At 51.5% G+C, this 24140-nt stretch overlaps 1 protein-coding gene across 2 annotated transcripts in view; it reads left to right on the forward strand.

Annotated features, from left to right (window-relative positions):
* Window positions 1-115: 115 nt before the first annotated feature.
* Window positions 116-24140, forward strand: part of LOC149341525 (uncharacterized) — a 99090-nt gene continuing 75065 nt past the window's right edge. The window contains exons 1-2 of one of the 2 annotated variants that reach the window (XM_089543625.1): window positions 116-273; window positions 13951-14088. In XM_089543625.1, coding sequence (XP_089399751.1) covers window positions 13964-14088 — 125 coding nt within the window. In that variant the 5' untranslated portion in view covers window positions 116-273; window positions 13951-13963. Of the gene's footprint in view, window positions 274-13239; window positions 13259-13950; window positions 14089-24140 lie in introns of those variants that run through there. The other variant, XM_089543626.1, reaches the window with a different exon arrangement.

Raw genomic sequence — 24140 nt, forward strand, 5'->3', positions numbered from 1 at the left:
TGTCTACTGAAAAGTGCGCTTACTAGCGCCCTCTGGTATATGTGGGCTGCTGCTTAAAGAGAGAGGGTTTCATATGTGTGAGGGGGTCAGAATGTGGCGCCCACTGGGGAACAATGCGGAAAACCGTGTGAACGCGAAAGATGCAACAGGTGTGGGGGTCGAATGCTTTGAAAACCGAGCCGCAGATGCCATAAACAGCGGTGAACACGGAGCTCGGAGATTCTGACTGCCGATTTCGAACCGGGGCTTGCATCGGACTGCGCCATATTCGTGGTAAGTCGAATGAATTTCCGTATTGGCAGTATCGCCATCCTCCGGGAATGCGAGCTCTGGCAAAGGACATCCCCCTCAGGCGAGATGCGTGAAATCCACGTCCTCAGGCTTCTGGTCGACTTGCTGCTTGTCATTCTCACAGGGCTTCAGCGTGCCGCCTGCGCACCGTTCGGAGAGAAAATGTTCGATGTTTTCTGTTCCCGGCACACCTGAGGGTCAACGACAACGCCGTTTCTTACCTTTTTTTTTACGCTCGTCGTTGCGTGGACGCTAAAAACAAGAATAAAAACAGCTCTCAGCAGAGGGGCACAGAGGTTTTTGGGTTATGCGATGGTCGCTCGATAGACAGGCCATCTCAGTTGGCCGCACAACTTTGCGCTACTAGCTGTATGCCGTAGGCCACTTCGAGGCCGTGCTACGTTGGCGAACTGGCATTGAACTTCTCGGCTGTGGTTTTTGTAACTTGAGGAACGGACACAGACCCGCCTTGTGAGCGGCCCATCAGTATCGCCTCACGCGGAGCCACGTCCGGGTTGGACGCGGCTCGCGCTGTGCTCCGTCGATTTGAAGCGTCGTTTGCTGTTACTCCGTCGCTTGTGTAAAAATCGGTGTTCCTTTGCCTCTGGCGTGAGAATCGTGATGTCCTGGCGGGGCGGCCCGTCACGAACAGCCGAGCCAGACGTCCGCAGGTATACTGTTTCCGCCCTGCGCCGCTCTTAGCTGCTGGCTGCCACTTACTGAGCGACTGTGATTAGAGGGCTCTGCTCTAGTCCTTTCTATTTCGGTGTCGTTCCCTGCTCCCGTAACCTTGTGCTGAATGCTGTGCATGCGGTCATTTGCATAGCCAGAGTGCGCAATCGCGCGCTCCGCGCGTTCGCTTTTCCGCGGATGCATATGCACGCGTGCGGTGTCCCGAAGCAGCGGAACGAAGCGGCATAATATCGTCCCGTGCTCATCACATCCCGGCCCGAAAAGAAACAAGGGCCAGTCTCGCAGCCCGTGGCAGCTTGTTTTGGTTTCTGTGCCGGCCCGTGGACGGATTGATATGCGGGTCGATGTCATTGACACAGATCGCTGCCTCGGTTTGTGAACGGTAGCCTTATCTTACGCGTGCGAGGTTCGAGGACTGACCGTTCTCACGCGCGCCTTTGGGCGATTTGCCGCACGTCGTGAGCATTGTACTACGAGCACTGCTAAGTGGGTGTATCGGCGCCAGCCGGCGGATGCAAATGTCCGCGGGATCCCTTGCCCTCCCGGTATAAACACCTGCACGCGGGGAGCCAAGGACATTGGCCGCCAGGACTGCCGGCGCGCGCGGCTAGCTCACTTGGTGCGCGTGGAAAGCAGCCATGAAGTGTTCAAAATCTCAAAGACGTGACGGGACGCCTGCTTTTTGCGTTTTCCAGTTTATTTTCTGCGCGCCTCTGTTTACGTTGCGCAGCCTTGACTGAAACCAACGCTCAAACTTTCGGCTTCATGGAAGCGTTTCGCGTGCGTAGGGATATTCTCATTTCCTGCGAACGGCGTACGGGCTGTCGTTTATTACTTTTTTTTTTGTTTCGTCTGTCTAGTAACTCGCGGCAAACAGTTGGAACCGGCTGGCGGATCATGTTTCCGCACCGCGCGGGTCGCTGCGTGCGAAGCCTCGCGGGCTTCCTTTTTCTTTTTCTGCGCTTATCGCATTCCGAGTTCACTCTGGTGTAACGTTCTGACAGCGAGCCTTTCATCCCCCGTCTCCCACGCATGCATTTACAAGTCGTATGGGAACTCTCGGCGTCGCCTTGCTGCGCTGTTCTTCGGTGCGCATCGAAAACATACCAGCCAGTTCGAATGGACAGAAATTTGTAGGGAAGAAATTGTAGCCTCAGGCGTCTTTCTGCAGATTTTTTTTTCATCAATTTTTTTTTCGTACCCAGTCAATTTGGCGGGCTCTGACGCCCGGCGCCATGGTGTAGGGCTTGAGATTCATTTCTGCCACGTGAGGGTCTTTCACGGGCGCCGTAGACTCATTTCAATAAAGATCGGTGCCTATCCGCGCGATATTTAATCGCGCGTTCGCTGAACCGGCTCATCGTGTGGATGCCTCATTTTGCGCATTAACATTTGGAGGCTAGAGTTAGATCGATCGGATTGATCGAACATTTATGTGGCGTTTCTGTGCATGAAGATCAGGCGAGCTTCAGAATCTGTGTGGCCTGAAATAGTTGCCGACATCACAATGGCCATTGTCGGTGGCATCTTACGCCGTGTCTTCTGTGTTCCTTTTCAGACTGCCTTTTCTTATTCAATCATTGGAGCAGTGCCGAGTACTTTAATTGGATTTAATTGCTATGTTTCGCAGCAATAATGTGTTCGAACTGTCGGCGGCTAAAGCAGTGTCAATGCCTCGATCGTCGTCATGCTCCCGCATTAATTCCCATTGTGTGGTACCGCTGCGATTCTATCATTCGCTAACGATATCCTCTTAACCCCGTCTACAGCGTGTGTGCATTGCTCTGTAGAGTTACTGAAAAGTGCTTTCCATAGTGCTGTCAGCATCGCGTTCATGACATTTATCTCTTGTAAGAAGTCATCGCGATCGCTTTATACAGTCTGGCTACAAAGCACTCAAACGTCACTGTTGGAGCATGCAGCGTCATTACTAGCTTTCAGCGGCACGCGTTACAGTCAACTCTTTAAAACTGCATGAAGGAGTGGAATGACAGTGCGGTGCTTTTAACTCGGAAAAGGAACGCTTCGGCAAAGAGAGAGAGAGAGAGCAAAGGACTGACGTTAGTTTACTTGTTACTTTGTTGCTTCCTGTGCAGGTCACTGACCCCGCTGTTCTTAGCTTGCTAGAAGCGACCGTCTACGCGTGTCGGAGGTGGTGTAATGAGACGGACAAGACGTAAAACTGAGCAATTGATGTGGTTTTAAATTTTGTTCACCTGCTCTTTGGATGACAGCATGTCTTGGATTCGTTAACGTGCTCCGCCATTTCCCCGTTTCAACATGAATCCACTGCATGGTAGCGGTCAGAAAGCGCGTGAGGCTAGCCATGATTGTACACGTGTATACACTAGCGCTCGGTATACACATTCGCGTACATAGACTTATGTTTATTTCTCACAATTACGCATGAAAGAGCCCCAGGTGGTCGAAAATTCCGGAGCCCTTCACTACGGCGTCCCTCATAGCCTGAGTCGCTTTGGGACGTTAAACCCCAATAAACAAAACAAACATGAAAAACGTGTGCCGGCGGAAGCGAAACAGAGAGCGCTTGTGTGCGGGCAGCGGCAACCATAAGAAGTGTACACTCAGCAGCGACAAACTGATATGGTTTGTAACATAAGGAAACACGAAAATTGTATAAAACCCAAAGCTCAGTAAAATAAAACACAAAGAAATATACTTTATTGGGAACAGCAATCGCACTTGCGCACTCTGAAAAATAATACACGGGTTCAAAGGACACAACTAAAGACAATCGAGCCTCACAAGGCATGTCAGCGAAACTTTTAGAATGTTTTTTAACATTCGTTTGAATGGAGAACTTACAGCGTTGTAGAAATAATTAGTCAGGATTTTACATTAGAGTTGGTCTCTTTAGGTGACTGTATAATAACAGTATTTCAGTGGGAAGCCGGTTAAAATAGAGGGGATATAGAACATTAAGGGTAACGGAGTGGATTCCAAGAGAAGGCTAACGTGGCAGGGGACGGCAGAAAGTTAGGTGGGCGGATGAGATTAAGACGTTTGCGGGTATACGGTGGCCGCTACTGGCACAGGACAGGGTTAATTGGAGAGACATGGGAGAGGTCTTCGCCCTGCAGTGGGAGTAGTCAGGCTGATGATGATGGTAGCTACATACGGCACCTTTTCCCACAGTTTGTATATTTTTAAAAGTTCGAGCGTCTATGTTTTTCTTAGTACTGTAGGCTTTATATGCCATGGTAACCGCAGGACAGCATCACGCCGACCGCGGTGTCCCGTCCTTTTTCCGGCTTTGCAGGGCTCTGAACTTTCAGAAGGGTCGTTTGGGAACTGAGGCAAAAGAAAATGTTTCGCTGGTGTCAGTGCCTCAGTCGTAGTGCCTGGGAAATACTGGACGTCTTTTGAGCCTAGTGAAGGAACCGAAGCTCAACTTTGGTCGCACGGTGGCAGCGCCGCATTCCTCCCCTGGCGACGAACCGTGACATATCGGGGCGCTGCCGGAGCTGTGCACGTGCGACGGGCGAGCTCAGCTGCGCCACGCGGTATTTTCGCGATTACAGGAGCTGTTGCGGCGAAGCGAAGCGTAGGCCCTATGTACTGTCTCGTCCTGGACTGCTACAACAGCACACGGAACACGAAAGAACGATATGCGATTGTGTATGCTATACCGATTCCTGGGGAAGTTGTACGAAAAACAACGGCGACAAGCATGGGCCACCGCAGTAACGATACTCGAGTATTTTCAGACCGTTTTATCTCTGCTTTCTGCTGTGGCTGTTGCATTTGTTTGCATTCTTTCGTGTCTAACAATTCAACTATAGTAAGTAAGGGAGGGTGTACAAGCTACGACTGCGGTAATTATTGCCAGCATTCGTTGTCACCTACCTGTAGCGTGTGTTGTAAATGTCGAGTTGCGATTGCGTGGCGAGAACAACACCGCGTTTTGATACCTCATATCTTATCAGACGGAGCCGTCGCTGCTACAGCTTTCTCTCATTTCTCAGTAAACATGTGCCAAGACAGTTCAATGAGTAGCATGGCAGGTTGGTAGCGTGGGGGGACGGAGCGTTCGTTTTGAAGGACGAACACAGCGCGAGCGGGGACAGTGGACGAGGTACAGAGCTTGTAATGTGTACACTTTAGTACTTCGTCGACTGTTCCCGTTCGCGCCGTGTTGCCCCTTCGAAATGAGGCTTAATAAGTGCGTACGTTGTTGAAGGCTCGGCCCCATGCAGTTTACATGTCAAGAACGCTGTTCAATCTCGTCGAAACAGACTGGCTTGTCTTTTTTTGTTCGGCTGCTTTGTTTTTAAACGTTGTTATTTCAGCATTAACCTGCAAATAGCGCCGATAAATTACTGGGTTCTTTCACAGTTGTTACTTTTCCTATGTCGCATGCGCGGTACGACAGCGAACCTGTGGGTCGGCGTCACTCACGGGAACACCACGTTAGCGCCACAAATTTAATGAGTGCAGAATATGCTCGCAGAAATGAAGTGCAAGCAGTTCGTGAGAACCGAGGTAAATGAGAGGAGTAGTACGCCTGGTTTCGCCGAGCTTAGAGTTCATCTGCCTCACGACCGAGCGAGTGGGTTGTGTCGCATACTTTACCAAGTTTTTCAGTCGACTAGCATGCTTGCTCTGCTTATTTTTTAATTGAGATGCAGCACTTGTTTCCCGCAAGTGCTTGGATTTGGGCATCGGGTCATTTCTTTTTTTTTTTTTGTTTCTCTTGCGCTGCTCTGAACCGCGGCTGCCACCAGCCACGGTGGAGCGTGAAATGCAGAAAAGTTGCTTTGTTTCTAACGGTATTACAAAAAAAAAAAATACCTTGACCGCCGTTAAGGCGAAGGACTCTCTCTCTGTACGTCCCTCCACTTGGAAGTAGGTAAGCTTGGCTGCACCGCGGTAATAGCAGCGACTCCATATTCTTCCGCATTCACGCGGTGTAGACGCGCTCAATATCGCTTCGCCAAGATGCAAATGCCAACGCTCGCCCTTGCCCGTAGCGGACAGGACCAGTCAAGGCCGGTGCAAACGCGGCTGAGCTGGGTCATGGAGTTGTGAAAAAAGAAAAAAAAAAAGCAGTGAAGAGTCAAGGAGAGGGCCGCTAATCCCTCCGTAGGCGGAACAGCAATTACAGGTGTAGAGGCTCTCTTCTGAGGCACTCCGAGACAGCCGTCGCATGAGCATAGCAATTGGAGCCTGCCGCTGCATGCCTTGTGCAAGCCGCTGGGGTCGCTCCTTCGTTTCCCCGTTGCTCTTTTCCTTTTGTTGTTTCTCGCTCCGCAAAGGATGGTGTGGACGCGGCGATTGCGTCGTCCGCGCCGGCTCCATCGGACACCAGCGCGCCTTGCGGCTGGAAGCGCAGTGAGCCTTGTTCATTCGCGGCACGTTCGACGACACGGCGCGGCGTCAGCGGGTGGTCACGTCGCCGTTCTTATTTACTCCTCCCTCCCGCTTTCGTTAAAAACCGGGGTAAGGAGAGAGGGAGACGCACGAAGTCGCATCTCGTTGCCTTATCGAGGATTTTCTGAGCTCACTCAACTTTCTTGCACTGCAATCCGAAAGCCTTTGAACACTGTAGCTAACCGTTTGGTAATGTCGTTGAATGGTAACGTGTCGCTTTGCTTGGTGTTGAATGACGCATTGTGTGATTCGCGAAATCAGAACTAGGGCGAAAATATCCATTTCAGGGCTGTATAATATTACTTGACGATTCTGCAACCGATTTCGTGCCATTTTGTAATTTCCCGCGCTTCAACATTGGCTGAAGTGACGCCACGACCCGCGTTCACTCGTCGTTGTTGGCTGAAGCATGAGGCGTGGCGTCTCTTCAGCTAGAGGCGAAGGGCGGGAAATTCAAAAATGGAATTGTTTCGGAAAGGAATCGTTATATTTATAGACCCAGCTAGGCTGCGTGCAAAGACTGGGATGAAATTAATTTTGCAGCGGCTGCTGTTAAGCGCCGGTTCTTGTGTATCGCATCGTAGCAGTATGTCGTCTGTCGTTGTCGTCGGCGTAGCGGGGGGTGCGTTGCCCTGGGAACCACTCAAGATGGGTGGGGGGAGGGGCGTTTACCGTGCAAGGAGGAAGATATCACGGGAGCGGAGAAATGCGTTACCGGTGTGTGGTTACCGTGGGCGGATTAGGATATCGGGAGAGGGAGGAATCCCCATCCAGAAGATGGCTACCCTGGAAGGAGGGTATACGGCGAAAGCGTGAGAAGGCGCACCTGGTATACGTGGTTGCCGTGGAGACCAACCGGAGCGTTGCCGTGGAATGAGTGTACAGTGAGATGAGGAGGAGGAGGCTATGGCAAAATAGTAGGAATGCGTACCATGGTAACCATCCGGAATGTTTTTATCTTGGAAAGAGGAGGAAGGGAATTTCGAGAGAGGAGGAATGTAGCCCGGTCCGTCTGCGACAGCTGCTGTGAAAAGCACTGCCCGAGGAGAGGATCATTCTAGAGCAGCGGTCTGTAAAGCATACCTAGACGCAAAACGACTATGTGTGGAAACCTAAAAAGAGCGCCCTAGAATTGCACAGATGGGAGGTCGCTCTCATATTCTGTACCTCAACATATCGTGAAGTACAAATACCTTAACAGGAGTGCTAACCGTGCTGTCAGATTTTTATTCTTCCTTATATTGTGTTCCATACACTTTTGATTGCGGATGTACATTCGCTTGCGCTGTTCTAATCCGTTTATTTGACGGTTTCATCACTGGCGCCAGCACTGTAAAACATGGAGGTAGATACTCTTGAAGTTCGCACAGTGAGGTGTCCAGAAACATACTCGACACGGAGAGTATTTGTATCAGGAAGTTCCCTTCACCGCGGCGTACTTCATGGAATCTTTATGGTGATCGTCGACTGGAGGTGTGTGTGTGCGTGTGTGTGTGCGTGGGGGGGGGGGGGGTGCGTATTATTATCATTATAGAAGTGGATGGGAGTGGTTTGGGGTTGATGAAGAGAAAGTCCGTTCGGATGAGCACCACGGCTCTGCGCGAGTGGCGCGAAGAAAAAGCCGCAACGTCTGGGTATCCGCTTGACCTTGGCGCATTCGTCTGTCTCCGTCGTTTGGTCTTCCTTGTCCCAGATGGCGTGAGTGCATCACCATGCGCCTGACATGCGGGCGTGGTGACGCAGTGTCACACTATGGTCATGCTATGGTCGCGCCACACTATGTGGACATCGGGAAGTTGCCGAGGCTTCTCGACGTCCTTTTCCTCTTGCGCGCTGATATGTACAGGGTGAGCGTAGACGATCATGCGATATCTCCCCACTTTTATACGCAAGGTATATGACCATTCTTAACTATTTAGTCGCAGGCCGTAACTGTAGCTCGACAAGACCTGACCTCAATTAAAGGTATGCTTAGAGCAGTCACGTAGCCAGGAATTTTTTTTTTTTTTTTGGGGGGGGGGGGGGGGGGGGGTGGAAGCCCAAGATCAGTGCCGCAACGTTTGTCGATCTGTTCGGACACGTCAGAGCGGCACTCATCATTGGAGCCAGTGCGGACACGGACTGAACCGAGCCCAGTCCGTTGTTTCGCAAAGTCGTTCATTTAGATAACGAAGCAGAGGATGCACATGCGCCGGAGCTCAGTCACTGTGCGTGAAGAAGCGATTTATTTCATTGCATGAATAGCGTGTTGCCCAAAATTTATATTCAGGAGAAGGTACCGTAGTCGGGCGCCGAATTGGGACACCCCTTCGCACTGTACTCTGTTCAAGTTTGTTCAATATTCATTGTACATAAGATTATATATAGTATGGAATGCCTTAGGACGTCCGGCAGTCGTGAAATTATCTGGGGGACCTGCTAGTACAAAGAGAGTGGCAATAATATAGAATAGGGAGCATGCAGAGCAGCAGTGTGTGTATAGTATTACAAAAAACATGAATAACTTAAGATACATACAAATGAAAAGGCACGGAATAATGGAATATTTTAGAAGGTGACAATAAATATTTTGTGGTCACAAATTATTAAGTACACAAAGCACAACTTCAATATCAACTGTGATTTATGAAGTCGTTTTTAGGAACGCGATGAGAAATGACGTGTATCAGACGACTTGCTTTCGTAACGTATGCTATTCCATGACGCTAACCCGGCAAGCGTGACTGTCAACTTTTAATAATTTGTGCATACCTCGGGGTCATTATTGAGTCGTTCAGACTTCTGAGTCTGGTATGTATTATCCGTATTGGAAAATGGTGGGTGGCGAAGCTGATACATCACGATGAATGAGAAGGAACATGAGTGAAAGTTTATGATTGAATAGGTGCCGACGCAAAAGGTTGCTTATATTAATTTACAGTTCTGTAGAATGAGTGAAATGGGCTGTGAAGGTCTTAGTTGGAGTTCTGGTTTTGCAGGCGCTGAAGGTGGTCCATACAAGTGTAGTGTATTTCTCCAAGATGACAGGCAGTGATTAAATGCATGGTACAGTTATAGGATCTGTGGTAGAAAGTATTATCGCGTTTTGGTGGCGATATGAATCCCAAAATACTTTTTTTTAAGCATTTACTGCGCATGACCATAAAATTTCAGATGTTTCCTGTATGCTAGAGGAGAGACACATATTTTCCTTTCCTTTTCCTTGATTGATTTTGCTTGATTGAAATTGATTTATTACTTCGTCGTACATGTCGCAACCGAACATTCTCTCTCAGTTGACGTGCAATTCCCCATTTCAGATCTTTTGTTTTTTTCTTTTTCAACCTGCAGCAGCTGGAAAACTCCGTCATTTTGCGAAAAGTGAGACAGTTTTGGTTTTAAAATTTACTCGGAACTCCGTAAATATTCCCTTTTTGTCAGAGTTTACCGCTCAGTTCCATGAAAAAGGGATACTTCCGCGAATGGCACATCAGTACATCAAACTCGAATCTTTAGAGCGAATTTTGCTGTAAGGTTTTGGTAGCGGTGGTTCTCGGTAATGGTCGGACGAAGGCTTCTCCGTATTCTTTGGCAGTGCTTCGTGAGGACATAGGAGACAAGGTTCTCGTACAGTATACGCGCGGAGATGTATTTCGCAGCAAGAACTGGATGCAGGGGGGGGGGGGGGGCAGATATACAAGAAAGAAAAATACAACTTTCGGATACACGGAGTCTCGCTTACTGACTCCCGCCGTGGTTCGTGCGTGGCGCAGAATCTCGCCGACCTATCGTCTTTGTTATGGTTTCAGCTCAGGTTCCCCGTTCGAGTTCCGTCCGGAGTTTTTAATCAAGACCGTGAACAAAGAAATGGGCTTTTAACTTCCCGTGGCTAGCGCTAAAGTGTGGCAGTTGTGCAACAATTGGACACAATCCAGCCATGTGGAGCGCAGTCCCCAGCACAGGGTTACATTCGGAAAACGTGCCGGAGAAATAATTCACTGCCGCTTACTCCACTTTGCCACGCAGCGAGAGGGGGGGGGGGGGGGGGGGTGCGCAGTTGTCAAGTTCAGAGATTTGAACGCTTAGCTCACGTACCACGTGACCCTGAAGACACAAAATGGCGAGCGCAACAAGCGCGGTCTACCGTGCTCGGCAACCGGCTTTTCGAAAATATTTATTTCCCCTCCATTGCGGTTTGCCTCGTTGCCGTGGTAGCCTGGACTTGTACTTTTCTGCGACGAACGGCGCATTAACGTTTTTCTGTTCGGTGTTTGCCACGCTGCCTTACTAGGTTGCCAGTTATAGTATATCGGGCCGCGCCACGTCGTTTCTGCATGCGCTAGTTTTGGTGCCAATCTTGCTGTTTACTAGTCGATATATTAATACTCCCACAGACGGCCATTACAGAGAACTACTTTCTTTGGCTAGCTGTCCGGGGTAAGGAACTGTACAATGAGGACCGCACTGGACCCCCTTTCCTCTTTCAAACCTCCTCCTTCACTAGTGCCCCAGGAATTCGCCTCTGGCTGGCATGGGATTAAATCAACGAATGAGAGGCTATACTTCCAGAGCTGGGCGGTTGACTCGCAAGCGTGTCTGGGCAAAACACTTGCAGAAACAGTCGCCTCGTGCTCGTAGCTTTTCGCCCACAGCAACAGTCGCGAGCTGCTGCTTCAGTGCTACGGAACGCTGAGCGAAGCCAGGTCTCATTGTTTGCGCGCAGGGGTCAGAACACGTGTTCTAGAAATGGAGGACTGTGGCGGGCACGTGTAGAACGCTCGCGTTCATCTTTGCACCGTTTGAACACAGTGGTCAGAACATGCCTGCACGCGTAAAACCTTCGTGCTACGCGCTTACCCCCCGTGCTTTCGACTGTGGCAACGCGTTGGGAGCGCTTTTTGCAGAGATCTATGCTCTCCCGTGCATCCATGCATGCGGCTATCCAACCCAAGGCCCGGGAGCTGTGACTCAGAATTCCGGCTCGGCATACCGGCTGGTTAAAATGACGCTACAACTGTTCCTGACGTCGTTGGCATACATACATCGTCGTTGGAAGCGAGTTTTTTTATTTTTGTTTTAAACTTTTTTTTTTTTTTTCCTGGCGCATGCCGTTGGCTCTCCGAGCGAAGTTTTTTTAACTCGCAGCGCGTCAGGTTGTCGCGGCCACTCTATGTGTATAGCGGCGATAACTCGCGAAGGGTCTGCAGCTCAATGCCAGGCTGCAGCCTTGATGTGGCACTCACGCCGTGAAGAGGCAGAATGTTTCCGGATAAGCTCGCCAGAGGTTTGGAGGACTGCTTTTTGTCGTACAGAGCGATGCGTTCGTTCGTTTTTTGTGCGAATACGGTGTTTCTCCTCTGCTTTGCTGGGATGTGGTCAATGTTCTGGAAATGGAAACTAGTGAGAGAGAGAGAGGAGATAGCAGTGTAACGAAGGAGTGGAGCAAGTTGGGACAGTGGATTCCAAAGATGCACCGCTCGCCATTTCTCTTCAGACTGAAAAATGGGAGAAAGAAAGACGTAAATAGTCATTTCAGTACTTAAGGAGGCCAGATTAAGTTTGGAACGCAGAACACGCAAGAGAAGACTTTTTTTTTTTTTAAAGACTTGCACAGAGTTCCACACAGTCTCATAATGGATGGAAATTGTAACGTCCAAACATCACGCAGACTTGTCACATGAGTACTCGACGGATCAGCGGATCACGTACTTTTTTTTTTCTTCTTCTAAGATGCTCATGTTAGAAAAAAAAAAAAGATAATAGCGAGCTTTAGAATAGGGGGGTTCTTTAGCGTGCGCTGAGATCGCACAGCACACGGGACTCTAGCATTTCGCCTGCCATCGAGATGCGACCACCGCGGCCGGGATCGAACCTGCATCCTTCGAGTCAGCAGCCGGGCATCATGACCAACGAGTCACTGCGGCAGCTAATGTCAATGTGCCTGCTATACCAAGCTGACTGTTTCGAGAAATGTTATTTGCTGCGTAAGATGAAAAAGCACACAGTTGTGAATGTAAAAGTGGTAAATTAGTCAGGAACAAATACATCTCTGCTTCCAGGAAAAACGCAGATTCGCCATGTACACAGTTGCATACGCAGCGCCTTATCTAGTTAAAAATTGTTTGCATGATTACCGCTTGGTATCAAGTGGGGTTAACTAGTTATCTAAGGTAAGCGAGAGCAGGCTAATTAAGAAGAGAAGCAAATTTGAGTAACCTGTGCGAAGAAAGCGTGCTAGATGCATGTTAAACTTATCTTAGTGACACGGCTGGCGTTCGAAATACACACAGTGTATTGCGTATTTCACAATACAGTGTTAAAAACACTATGCAGTGTTCCAAATACACAAATGTGCAGCTTGCCCAACACAAAAATTGTATAAATTGGTAGGAGGTCCGCTCAAAGGAAAGGCAAATGGTTTCAGTTTGCGAACGACCGAACAAAAGGGCAGCGCGGAGAACGGGCACTCGGCGCCGACCTTGTGCAGCTCGGCGGAGCTTCATATTCTCTTCATCTTCTTTGACAACAGAGACCAAATGCGTACGTCGTGGTTTACATCGAAATTCCTAGCACTGCGGGGGAAATTTTCTGAGCTGCTGTGTCTGACCTCTGGTGGAGCGTATACCTCAGCGCAAAACGGCGGAATGTGCGCAATTTTATGTTCCCCCTTTGTCGCCGTGTGGTCGGAGGGCGTCGCACCTCGAGATAGGCGGATTGCGCTGCCCGATTGTCGCGAGCATTCTCGCGGGGCTTCCGCGGCGAGGAATTCGCGCGTCCCGCGTCGATAGCGCGCGAATTGCACACTACGCGTTGTCAGAATCGTGCCCGCGAAGCTGCATGAGTTGCGCGGAACTGCAGCTGGAGGCAGGATTCGCAGTAAAGCAACCTTCGCTGCTTCCTGCCGGTATTACGTCCTTTTCTTTTTTATGCGTGGGGATGTTACGTACTGCACCATCAGGCGCATACATCTACTGTGGCGAGGTGAGGCCGGACCAAAAAGGCAACACCGAATAAGCGCTGAGAGCAAACCTTGGCAATCGTAGCGCGATTTTTCTTATCCGCTCGTTTCAATCCCTACTGTTTCTTTTTTTTTTTTTTCACGACGGCGACGGATGTGGGAGGTTGTGGTAGGAGCTGTGTAGCGGGAAGTAAATTCTTGTTGCTTTTGCACCCTCGCTCGTGCAAGCGCGATTTCTTTCACATTCCGGCTGGCTCCTTCAGTCCATGTGGCAGTACACATGTTCATCGATGGTCGTGATCAGTGATATCGATTACTTCGACCACCCGAGGTTCTTTGATAACTTGCACCTTAGTATCAGCGCACGTAGGTTTTTTGTGTTTGCCGTAGCGAAACAGTGCGGTGCATGATATACAAGCCACGGTTTATGCCAGTCTTGTAATGATAAATACTATGAAAAAAATTTAATCTCAACGAATATCTGCGTTTTTGTGGCGACTGCCATTCTGGTGACTGACACCGCACTGGGTATCCGCGCGTCATTCGCCTTGTTTCTGCGGCGGTTGTGCGTTTCGTATACCTCCGTGCGGGGAGGCTGTGCGCTGACCTTTCCGTCCCGTGGTGGTGCTTCTTCGCAGGTGTGCCATGTGAATGTGGGGGCCGACCATGGGCCGGAGGCTGAACCTGTCGCACCTGAGCCAGGAGGAGTGCGAGCGCATCCTCTCCGTCATCCAGCGCGACCTCGAGTTGCGGGCGCGGGAGAAGGAGCGACTCGGGTGAGTGCACGTGCACGACTGCGGGGGTGCTGTAGGGCTTGCACCGCAGTGAAGCCCATCGCGCTCTCCGTAGACCAGTGCTCTACGCACTGTACCCCAACAGAGATCGCTGCCGGGGTAGAAGCACGGTTGCCGTTCCTGCAGGTTGACGCTTGTTTCCTCCTCTGCAGCGGTGGAGCACGTAGCATGACTCGCCGGGTGCGGCGGGTGTTTGGTTGTGCTTCGCCGCAGTGAACGCTGAACGCCGTAGTAGTGGAAGGCATGGTGAACGCAGTAGTGAAGGAGTAGGCGCGTACCGACAGGTGCGAAGCTAGCGACAATACCAAACCGCACTGTCGGCGCCAAAAGTTAGCGGGATGACGAATTTGTGAAAAAGCCAAACCCGCCGCGGTGGCTCAGTGGTAAGGCGCTCGTCTACCGAGCCGGAGTACTCGGGTTCGAACCCGACCGCGGCGGCCGCGTTTCGATGGAGGCGCAACGCAAGAGGCGCCCGTGTGCTGTGCGATGTCAGTGCACGTTAAAGATCCCCAGGTGGTCGAAATTATTCCGGAGACCTCCACTACGGCACCTCTTTCTCTCTTTCTTCTTTCATTCCTACCTCCCGCCCTTCCCTTACGGCGCGGTTCAGGTGTCCGCCGAGATACGTGACAGATACTGCGCCTTTTCCTTTCCTGAAAAACCAATTTAAATTTTTACCAATTTGCACCCTCAGCTGGCACTTGGCCGCTCGTGTGTGCAGCTTGTGCACTGCTGTATACTTGCATAAGCTCCCAAAAGCTTTTTGCGCCTACAGTGCACTCGATGAATTGACGTGTGGTAAGCTTTACTCCTACTGGTAGACATCAGTTGCGCGTGCCAGTCCGAATCCGAGTTGAAAAGGCCGGAGTGCTTTCGGCCGGAAACGTCGGGTCAGTGAGCGAAGGGGATCGAGCTGACCTTCCTGGCGTTGCGCTGCAAGCCAGGGACAGGCCGCAGAGACGGCATTTCAGCCCCGTCGTGTGCGCTACCGTATACCGGTGGTGCTTGTTAATAGTGGAGCTGACTGCCGTGACCCATCCTTCAGCTCTTACGAAGACCATGATGAAGGTCGCCTGCTCTGCGTTCTGGACATTGCTCACCGTTCGGCACCTTGTTCGACTTCTGCGTATTTTTAGCCTTCGGCTTTTGCTGCCTGTACAGTACTTTTCGTACGTGCTACCAACTTTTGTACGAAGTCGCTTGCTTTGACGCGCTGTTACCTGCAGTGGCGCCTCATAGCTCTCTTTTGATCGAAATCACGTGGGCTGCTTTTCGCAACTTTGCGGGCTTAAGCTGGCAATAAGGAACCACGAGTAGGATAGTTAAATTGCCGCAGTTAACGCAGTCAGGTATTTTTGGACGCGCTGTGTAATTTTCCAAATAATTATAATACTAATTTGGAGTGAGGGAGTAGTTTTTGCTGATAACTGGGAAACGATATCAAAAATGCTTTGACGCTACGCGATTGCCGTCGACACGCAGTTGGTTTCACCCGTGCTCGTCGCTTCGCTTCCTTTTTTGTTTATTTACTTTCTTTTTTGAAGCATGGTGGTTCAGGTTACCGGCCACGTACGGTATATAAGTCGCCACTACTCAACTGGCTGTTTCCACGTGTGCTCTTGATTGCGTTGGCGCAAAACGGCGTCATTGCCTGCTGTTTTGCCTGCTGTCATTGCCGAGTCCTCCGTTTACCCGTGTGGTGCATATCAATTTCCATTACTTTGTGCGGTCCGAGTGAGAATAATCCCAACGAAAGCATATTTTCTCACCGCCTTCTAGCGCACACCTTACAGGGCTGCGGTAACAGCGCTCTCTGATGGACCACTTTTGCATACGCGCTGCATCGTCGCTTTAGAAAGAAAAAAAAAGAGAAAAGAACGAATACTTGCCCGGTGGTTTGAATTCAGTCGTGCTTCGTTCACTGATTACAGTGCACAGGCTGTCGCAACATACAGGAAAAAAGGAAAGGAATCACTGAAAAAAAAAAAAGGCACTCTGCAGAGGTTAACTTCGGTCACAGCTTTTCAGAACAAAGTGCCTAAGCGTTGCCCCGTTTCGTAGAGGTTAACTAATCCTCGCGCGCGTCCGTATCCATTTCGGCATCGAAGATTGCGACGGCTTGCGACGCGCATACGGACGGCGGCATCTTTTGCGAAGCAGCGAATACGGCCGCCGTCTTGTTACATGTTTAAAACTTTTGCTCTTTTCTAGCCGTCTAGTTTTCGCTGTGCCGTACTGCCGACTGCCTGCAGCCTCGCCGCGACGGTAATCGGTCTGCGACCCAAAGTCACTTCGCTTTCGACTCCTCTCTCTTTCTGTGTCGAGCGCAGTTCGTGTTCCCGTTCCCTGCGCGCGGAGATCGAACCAGATCTGGGCTAAGGTTGTCGAAGGTCGTCCCCCTTGCTTGCTTACTACTGCGCGGGTCCCACCGTGTCGGTGCTCCTATGCTTTTGCCGGTTTTCTCCGCGAAGATTCTCTCTCTTTGCTCCCTGTTTCTTTCTCCGCAATTCGGGCTAACCTTGCCGGTCCGCGTCGTTTTTCTGTCCGCGTGCCTACTCGAACGTGAATCGTTTTGTGTCACCTTCGGGGTGGCCCTGCCGAGGTCGACGCGCCGCTCGGTCGGCTTCCCTTTTTGTTTGTTCGCTCGCGGCCAGCCGCCTCTGCGCGTGTTTACACCGTGCGTTTACCTCCCCCGTTCTTTCTCATCTGACTCGCAGCTAAAGGGAGCGAGCTGAGCTTCGATTTCGAGACAAACGTGGCGGCTTTCTCCCATTTATTTCTTTTTCTTGGCGATGCACACACACACACACACTGCAAACACGCAGCGCGCGCTTCGGCCAAACGTGCTCGTGCGCGCAGCCGTAGAAGAAACGGGCGATGGCCAGCAGCGACGACCGGTCGGGCCTCTGTGCGGGTATGCGTACTGCGGTGCAACGCGTATATTACGCGCCGTTTGCGGAGCAGCGACGGGGCATTTCGGCGGCTGCCGCGCGCGCGTTGGCTGGCGCGCGTTTTTCCTCTTACGCACGAGGCCCGTCGTCGTCTCGGCTGGAAGCGTTCATTTTTCTCTCTTTCCTTCCTTCTGCGTTTTTCTGCTGTAATCGCTTCGCGACAGCCGCGTTTATTGTTGCTTTGGCTTTTTTCTCCGCTGTTATATCCCCTCGCCCCGCTCCCTGAGCGGGTGTACACGGCTCGGACCATGCGGGAAACAAGGTCGGGTCGAGAACGGGGATTTCCACAACGCCGAGCCGGCGTCGCTGACCACGGGTTTTCTGTCTCTAGCTTTTAAACGCAGACCCGATGTAAAAAATTAAGTTTTGTAAGAGGCGCAGTAACTGTTTCACCCACTGTGGACACCTGGACTGCGCCTTGAGAGAAGCTTTGCAGGAGAGGAGTCGTGAAGTGATGTAGAGTGGCAGTTTGGGCTAGTTGGTTCATCTCGGAGGAGGAGGAGGATAAACTTTATTTTCGTCGACAGATGTATCTGACGGTGTGGGGTTATAGCCCCATCAAGTGGCCATGAGCCCGTGGCGTTCGGCGACTTCTAGGGCTCTTGTCACAACCCGGATCTGTGTGTCCAAGTCGGAGCTGAGCAATGCGGCCTCCCACTGGTCTGGATTCGAGAGCTGCAAGCCTCTAGGGGGGTAGTCCCGAGGGCAAGCGCAGAGTATGTGGGGTAGAGTGGCATGTTGGCCACACATTTGACAGGAAGGGGAGTAGACCCCAGGGTATATGTGGGCATATATCGCGGGGTTGGGGAAGGTGTTCGTTTGGAGTTGCCTCCACGCAACTTCTTGGGGTTTGGTGAGAGAACTATGTGCGGGGGGATATAGAAGTCTACCTAAGCGGTAGTGCATGGTTATGTCATGAAATGTGACCATACGATCTCTCGCTGTCCGCAGGACGGGCGACACCACAACCCGGTCGACGAATCCTCGGGCGTAATTGTGGGCCGCCTCGTTGCCTGGATGCGACGAGTGCGCAGGGAACCAGATCAATTGGATCGGGCGGAGTTGAAGTTTGGTGGAGTGGAGGAGAGAGAGGGTGACAGGGGAGACCCGGCCTTTGGCGAAACTACGAATCGCCGATTTAGAGTCGCTGAAGATGGTTTCTGCAGAGGTGGAGACCATCGCCAAGGCTATGGCCGCCTCCTCGGCCTCTTCAGGCAATCTGACGGAAATGGAGCACGCAACTAGCGGCCGTCCACAGTAGTTTACAACCGCGAGCGAAAAAGCTTCGCGGTCGGGGTATTCAGCGGCGTCGACATAGACTGCTGTCTGATCTGTTAAATATTTTTTGTGCAGAGACTTAGCCCTGTGCTTGCGGCGAGCGACATGATACTCTGGGTGCATATTTTTAGGAAGAGGGGTAACGATAAGGTTACTGTGGATATGGTGTGCAAGCTGGACCCTGTCGGGTGCTGTTGTTTCGAAGCGTATTCCAAGCTTGTCGAGTATGTGACGTCCCGTGGAGGTGTGAGTGAGACGCTCGTACTGAGAAGTGAGATGAGCTTCCGAGAGCTCCGTCACAGTGTTGTAGACCCCTAATGCCAGTAGTTTATACGTGGGGGTCCGGTGGGGGAGATGAAGAGCCGCCTTGTAAGCCTGTCGAATAAGGCAGTCAACGCGGTCCTGTTCCTGGCAGCTAAGGTAGAGGTAAGGGAGGGTATATGTGAGGCGACTGATAACAAACGCCTGAACAAGACGTCGGAGGTCAGCCTCTCGCATGCCTCTATGTTTATTAGCAATGCGACGAATTAGACGAATGGTCGGCGATACAGAGACTGTAAGTTTAGCTAGAGTGTCGGTGTTTTTCCGATTGCTCTGGATGAGGAGCCTTAATACCTTAATGGTGGATACTTCGCGTATGGGCGGACCACTAGCAGTAATGCAGATGGGAGGATGGCCGTGGAGGCCGGGTTGACCTCGGATGAGCAACAGCTCGGATTTATGAGGGGAGCACGAGAGGTCGGCTGCGGCTACATGGCGCTCAATGACATCGACCGCTTGTTGAAGTGCGGATTCGACCTCAGCATCGTTGCCTGTTGAAACCCAGAGGGTAATGTCGTCTGCGTATAAGGTATGGGATAGCCGGGGGATAGCGTCTAATTTAGAAGGTAGCGTGAGCAAGGCGACATTGAAAAGAAATGGGGAGAGAACGGATCCCTGGGGGGTGCCATTGCTACAGAGGTTTATAGGGTCTGAGAGGAGAGAGCCAAAGCTAAGTGCAGCTGTACGACCAGAGAGGAAAGTACGTATATACTCGTAGGTACGGTGACCAGGATTTAACAGGGAGAGGTTAGTGAGAATAGCTCGGTGCGAGACGCTGTCAAATGCTTTAGTTAAATCAAGCCCTAGAATAGCCTTTGTGCCCGCTCTGGTAGAGGGGCACAGTATCTCTCGTGAGAGCTGGATCATAATGTCTTGCGTAGAGAGATTTGAGCGGAAGCCAAACATGGTGCGAGGTAGGAGATGGTTATCTTCAACGTAATTATTGAGACGGTTGAGAATGACGTGCTCCATCAGTTTCCCAGCACAGGAAGTGAGGGAGATGGGGCGGAGGTTTTCGAGAGCTAGTTGTTTGCCTGGCTTCGGTATGAAAGTCACGCGTGCATGTTTCCATGCTGCGGGGATTTTACCCTCTCTCCAGCAATCATTCATAAAGGCAGTGAGGGCCTCAATGGACGGGTCATCTAAATTACGGAGAGTTTTGTTGGAAATGCCGTCCGGTCCCGGGGCAGAGTTAGGACGGAGCTGAGTGAGAGCGAATCTTACCTCAGCTTCCGAAATCTCCTGATCGAGGGCAGGGTTGGCACCGCCCATGTAGAGGGGGAGAGGGTCCGGGGAAGTAGTATTGAGATAGCGTACACGAAGTTCATCGAGAAGATCCTGGTCTGAGCCGGGGTGTTGATGGACTATGCGGGAAATGGTGTCTCGTTTGGATGTTTTGCAACCGTCTGGGTCTAAAAGGTAACGGAGAAGGTGCCAGGTGCGAGTTAGCCCGAGCTGTCCACGCATGTTGTCACAAACTTGACCCCATTGCTGGGTAGTCAGTGCGATAGCGTGCGCCTCAATCTGTTTGTCTATCTGAGCTACTCTACGCCGAAGCGTTCTATTGTGGCGCTGTTTTTTCCAACGGTTTTGAAGGCTTTCGCGGGCCTGCCATAGGTGGAGGAGACGGCTGTCTGTATTGGATTGATCAGCCGTGATAGGTGATTCTTGAGTAGTAGCAGAGACATCTGCCTGCAGTTTGGAGATCCACTCGTCCAGGTTATTAATCCGGGTAGGGGCGTTCTGAGCGCGTAGGGAACGAAACTTGTCCCAATCCGTGATTAGGGTCGGGCGACCTCTCCGGCGGAACGGGGACATGCTGAGGGTGGTCGCGAGGAGATAGTGGTCGCTGCCGAGGGTATTCCCAGTGTTCAGCCACTGATCGAACCGTACGTTTTTGCAGAATGTCAGATCAGGTGAAGTGTCAACAGAAACGCTGTTTCCTACGCGGGTGGGAGTGTGAGGGTCAGTAACAAGGGTGAAGCCCAGTTCCTGTGCTCGCAACCACAGTGTGTTACCCTTTCGGTTGGCGGTGCGGTAACCCCAAGCGGGGTGGTGGGCATTGAAATCTCCTACAATGAAGAGACCAGAATGGTGCGCAAGCCTGTTGACCCGGGAAAGAAGGGTGGTGAAGTTGCGTCTTCTGTCTCTTGGAGGGCTATAAAAGTTAAGAATGAAGAGGCCTTGGTCGCCCCTTTTACGAGGGAGGAGTTCGAGCAAGACGCAGTCTACCCCAACGTCGTCTAAGGAGTGTTGGACGGCCGTCAGGTTGCGCTGAACCAAAATAGCGGTGTCGGGAGTGGTGACATCTAGGGGGGAGTATGGTTTATAGCCAGGTAGTTTCACTGGGCCATGAGTTTCCTGAAAGGCGATGATATCAGGGGGGATGTCGGAACTTTGGACATACTGCTGCAGGTTGCCTCGCTTGCGGCGAAACCCCCTGCAGTTCCATTGCCACACATTAAGTAGGTGGCGGGGCGCCATGGTGAAGTGTGGCTAAAGCTAAAATGGGTAGGGTGGTGGGAGCGTGCGGCAAGCGACCGTATGGTTTAACGCGCGTCGTGTGGAGGGCGGCCGTTGCGTCTTCCCTAGCTTCAAGGCCTGTGACGCGTGTTTGGATCTGTTGCATGAGGGTGTTAAGTTGTTGTTGGATTTGCTGCTGCATTTGTTGTTGGAACTGGAGCATTTGCTGTTGGATTTTTTGGGAGAACTCAGCAAGTTTCGCTTCGAGCTTAGCATCAATTTTAGCCTCTAAGTTTTCCTCTAGGCGAGCCTCAAAATCCTCAAGGTCGGCAAAATTAACATAGCGTTCTGAGCGGGAGGTAGCTTTCCGTTTAGAGGGAGGACTAGAGGTAGTATCTTTGGGTTGCGGGGGAGTAGACGGGGGCGCCTGAGGTGAGATGGTAGGAACAGGTTGAAGTGGTAGAGTGGCATTTGTTTGAGGTGGTGGATCGGGTGCAAAGGGTGGACGCTTTAATGAAGCGTTTTGTTGTTGGAGTCTATGATTGCTAGCTTTAAGGGCTGTTATCTCGTCGCGCAGGGCTTGCAGCTCTGAATCACGAGACTGAGATTGCTGAGAGTGAGAAGCCGCAGCTGCCCAGCTCACCTGGTTTTTCGTGGAGGGCTCTCGGTGAGGAGACGACTTGGAGTCCAGGGGTGGGAAGGACTGGGAGCGATTCCGGCTGGAGCGCCGGTAAGAGGAGGAGGAGCGGTTAGAATCCATTTTGGCCGAGGTGTTTCCAGACCCTTGGCGACGGGTCCGGGATCGGGAACGATGGGAGGTGGAGGCACTGTCTGAGTCAGCTTGTAGCTGGCGTTTCAGTACGGCAGCAGGCACTTTGTAGCGGCGTTTACACTTGGAGGAACCAGTCTGGTGAGGACCAGAACAAACTATACAAGTGGGGGTGCATTCATGGGTTTCGTCAGGGTCGCAAACTCCGCAGTGAGGACACTTGGAGAGCTTGGGAGACGGGCAAACGTCCTCTCGGTGTCCCGTTTTGCGACAGTTAAGGCAGGCTTCCACTTTGTTCTTGAAGATGTAGCAGCGCACAGCACTTCCTGCGTAGGAGACTTGGCGGGGGACCTTTGTCCCTGCGAAAGTGATGACAATAGATTGGGTCTTGCCTAAACGGCGGGCGTAGAGAATGCAGTGTTCTGGATTCCGGGGTATCAAGTACTCCATGATTTCCTCCTGGGTCTCATCCACGTACTGGTGGTGAATGATACCTCGGACGTATGCGCCTGGTGGGGCCAAATAGGTGGCAACTGGGTAGGTTGTCGGGCCCAGGATGATTTCCTGTAGCTTCGTGTAAGTGATGGCGCGGTCCCGGTTCGGGGTGCTAAAGGTGAGGGTGTTGTGAACGAAATTCACCCGAAGGCGGTCCTCTGCGGTATCGGAGTAAGTCAAACGAAGGCTTGAGGTGATTGCTCTGCGAAGAGCGTTCTCGCCCCAGGAACGCAGATTGAGGCCCCCGCGAGGGCGAATGATGACTTTAAAGTCTTCAAGAGGGAGACGTGGCAGTGTCGGTGCACCTCGAGGTAGCTTACGTGACGTGGAGGGAGGTAGCTGCTGGGACGCGGTATGGTGGGCGGACGCGGAAGGCGTTTCCGTCAGCGGTGGCTTGGGAGTGCGTTTCGATGAAGCGGCGGCGGAGCCGCGTTCGTAGCAGCGGGCTACGTAGGTCCAGTCCGTGGGTATATAATCTTGAGGGGCTAGATCCTCCCCCTCCACGGTGACGACGTCCATGCTTGGCGAAGCACTGGGCCCGGCTGCGAAGCAGAGCCTATCGCCAGCGGCGGTAGGCTTAGCGAGGCTGGCGCTGGACTCGGTGGAAACAAGTGTCCATGCAGGTCACAAAAACGGAGTGCCGGTCCCGAAATTGGGCTGGGCAGGTGCCGAGCACCTTCGTGAACTTCGGGAGACACAATAAGATTCGGCGGAAGGTCAAAAGTCGGTCAAAATAGCAGAAATGGCCGGAGCCCATACGCACACGCGTCTGCACACCAGGCCAGGAACGCCGACCAGCTTCATCTCGGAAAACCAAAGCAGCGCAGACAGCACGACCACGACAGAGAAAAGGAGACAGAAACTGGCGCTTTACTACTAACAGCTGTGTGGTTTATCTGCGTAAGCAATATACAGAGTGTTTCACCTATAGACCTTTACAGAAATTTTAGAAATAGTCAGTTTGAGTTAGAAGAGCGCTTTTTTTACGGCATAGCTGTATTCTGATGTACTACACCGCTGACAATGCTAAGACTGGCTAACTAGCAGGCTGGTTAACTAATATTGAATAGTTCTTCTTATTTATTGAGAGGCCTGTACCCCACCGTAATCCATATCAGTTTCTAGAATTTCGAAAACGCGCTTACCCACGGCGCTGTGGCCCAACAAATTTTTCCTACATCGCTTCAACATACACGAGCTTCCGAGAAGCTTGCAGGCAAAGCAGCCTCTCCAGTGCATGTAACTCGTTGAAAACACCCTGCGTACTGATGGGAAAAAGGAAATGATTACAGACACCACGTGTTTACTAAATAATTAAAAACCAAAATGATTATGACACAGATTAAGGGACCTAGGAGGTCAGACAGTGCAGTTCCTTATCGATAAGCGCGATTGAAGCGTGCTGACGCAATTGGTTCCTCTCTTTCCGATGGTGAAAGCTTCGTGAATTTCTCTGGCTGTTTTTTCCTGATAACTTCTTAGAACGCGCGTCTGGTGAAGCTTGGAGCCGCCGGTTTCACGCCGCTTGCAGTGGATCGGGAGATTGCGTCCTGTGCCGGTCTTCATTGAATTAGCGTGCTCACGCAACTGGTCATTAAGGCAGCGTCCTGTCTGACCGACATACGTGCGACCACATTCATGCGATGTCTCGTAAACTACACCTTTCTGGCAAGGAACATGGCGGGTTTCATGCTGTATAGTGCATGGGGGGGGGGGGGGGGGGGGGGGGGGTTCATGCTGTATAGTGCAAGACGGTC

The sequence above is a fragment of the Amblyomma mixtum genome, chromosome 5 (assembly GCF_055824585.1).
Source record: "Amblyomma mixtum isolate Tamu chromosome 5, ASM5582458v1, whole genome shotgun sequence".
In the NCBI taxonomy this organism is placed as follows: domain Eukaryota; kingdom Metazoa; phylum Arthropoda; class Arachnida; order Ixodida; family Ixodidae; genus Amblyomma; species Amblyomma mixtum.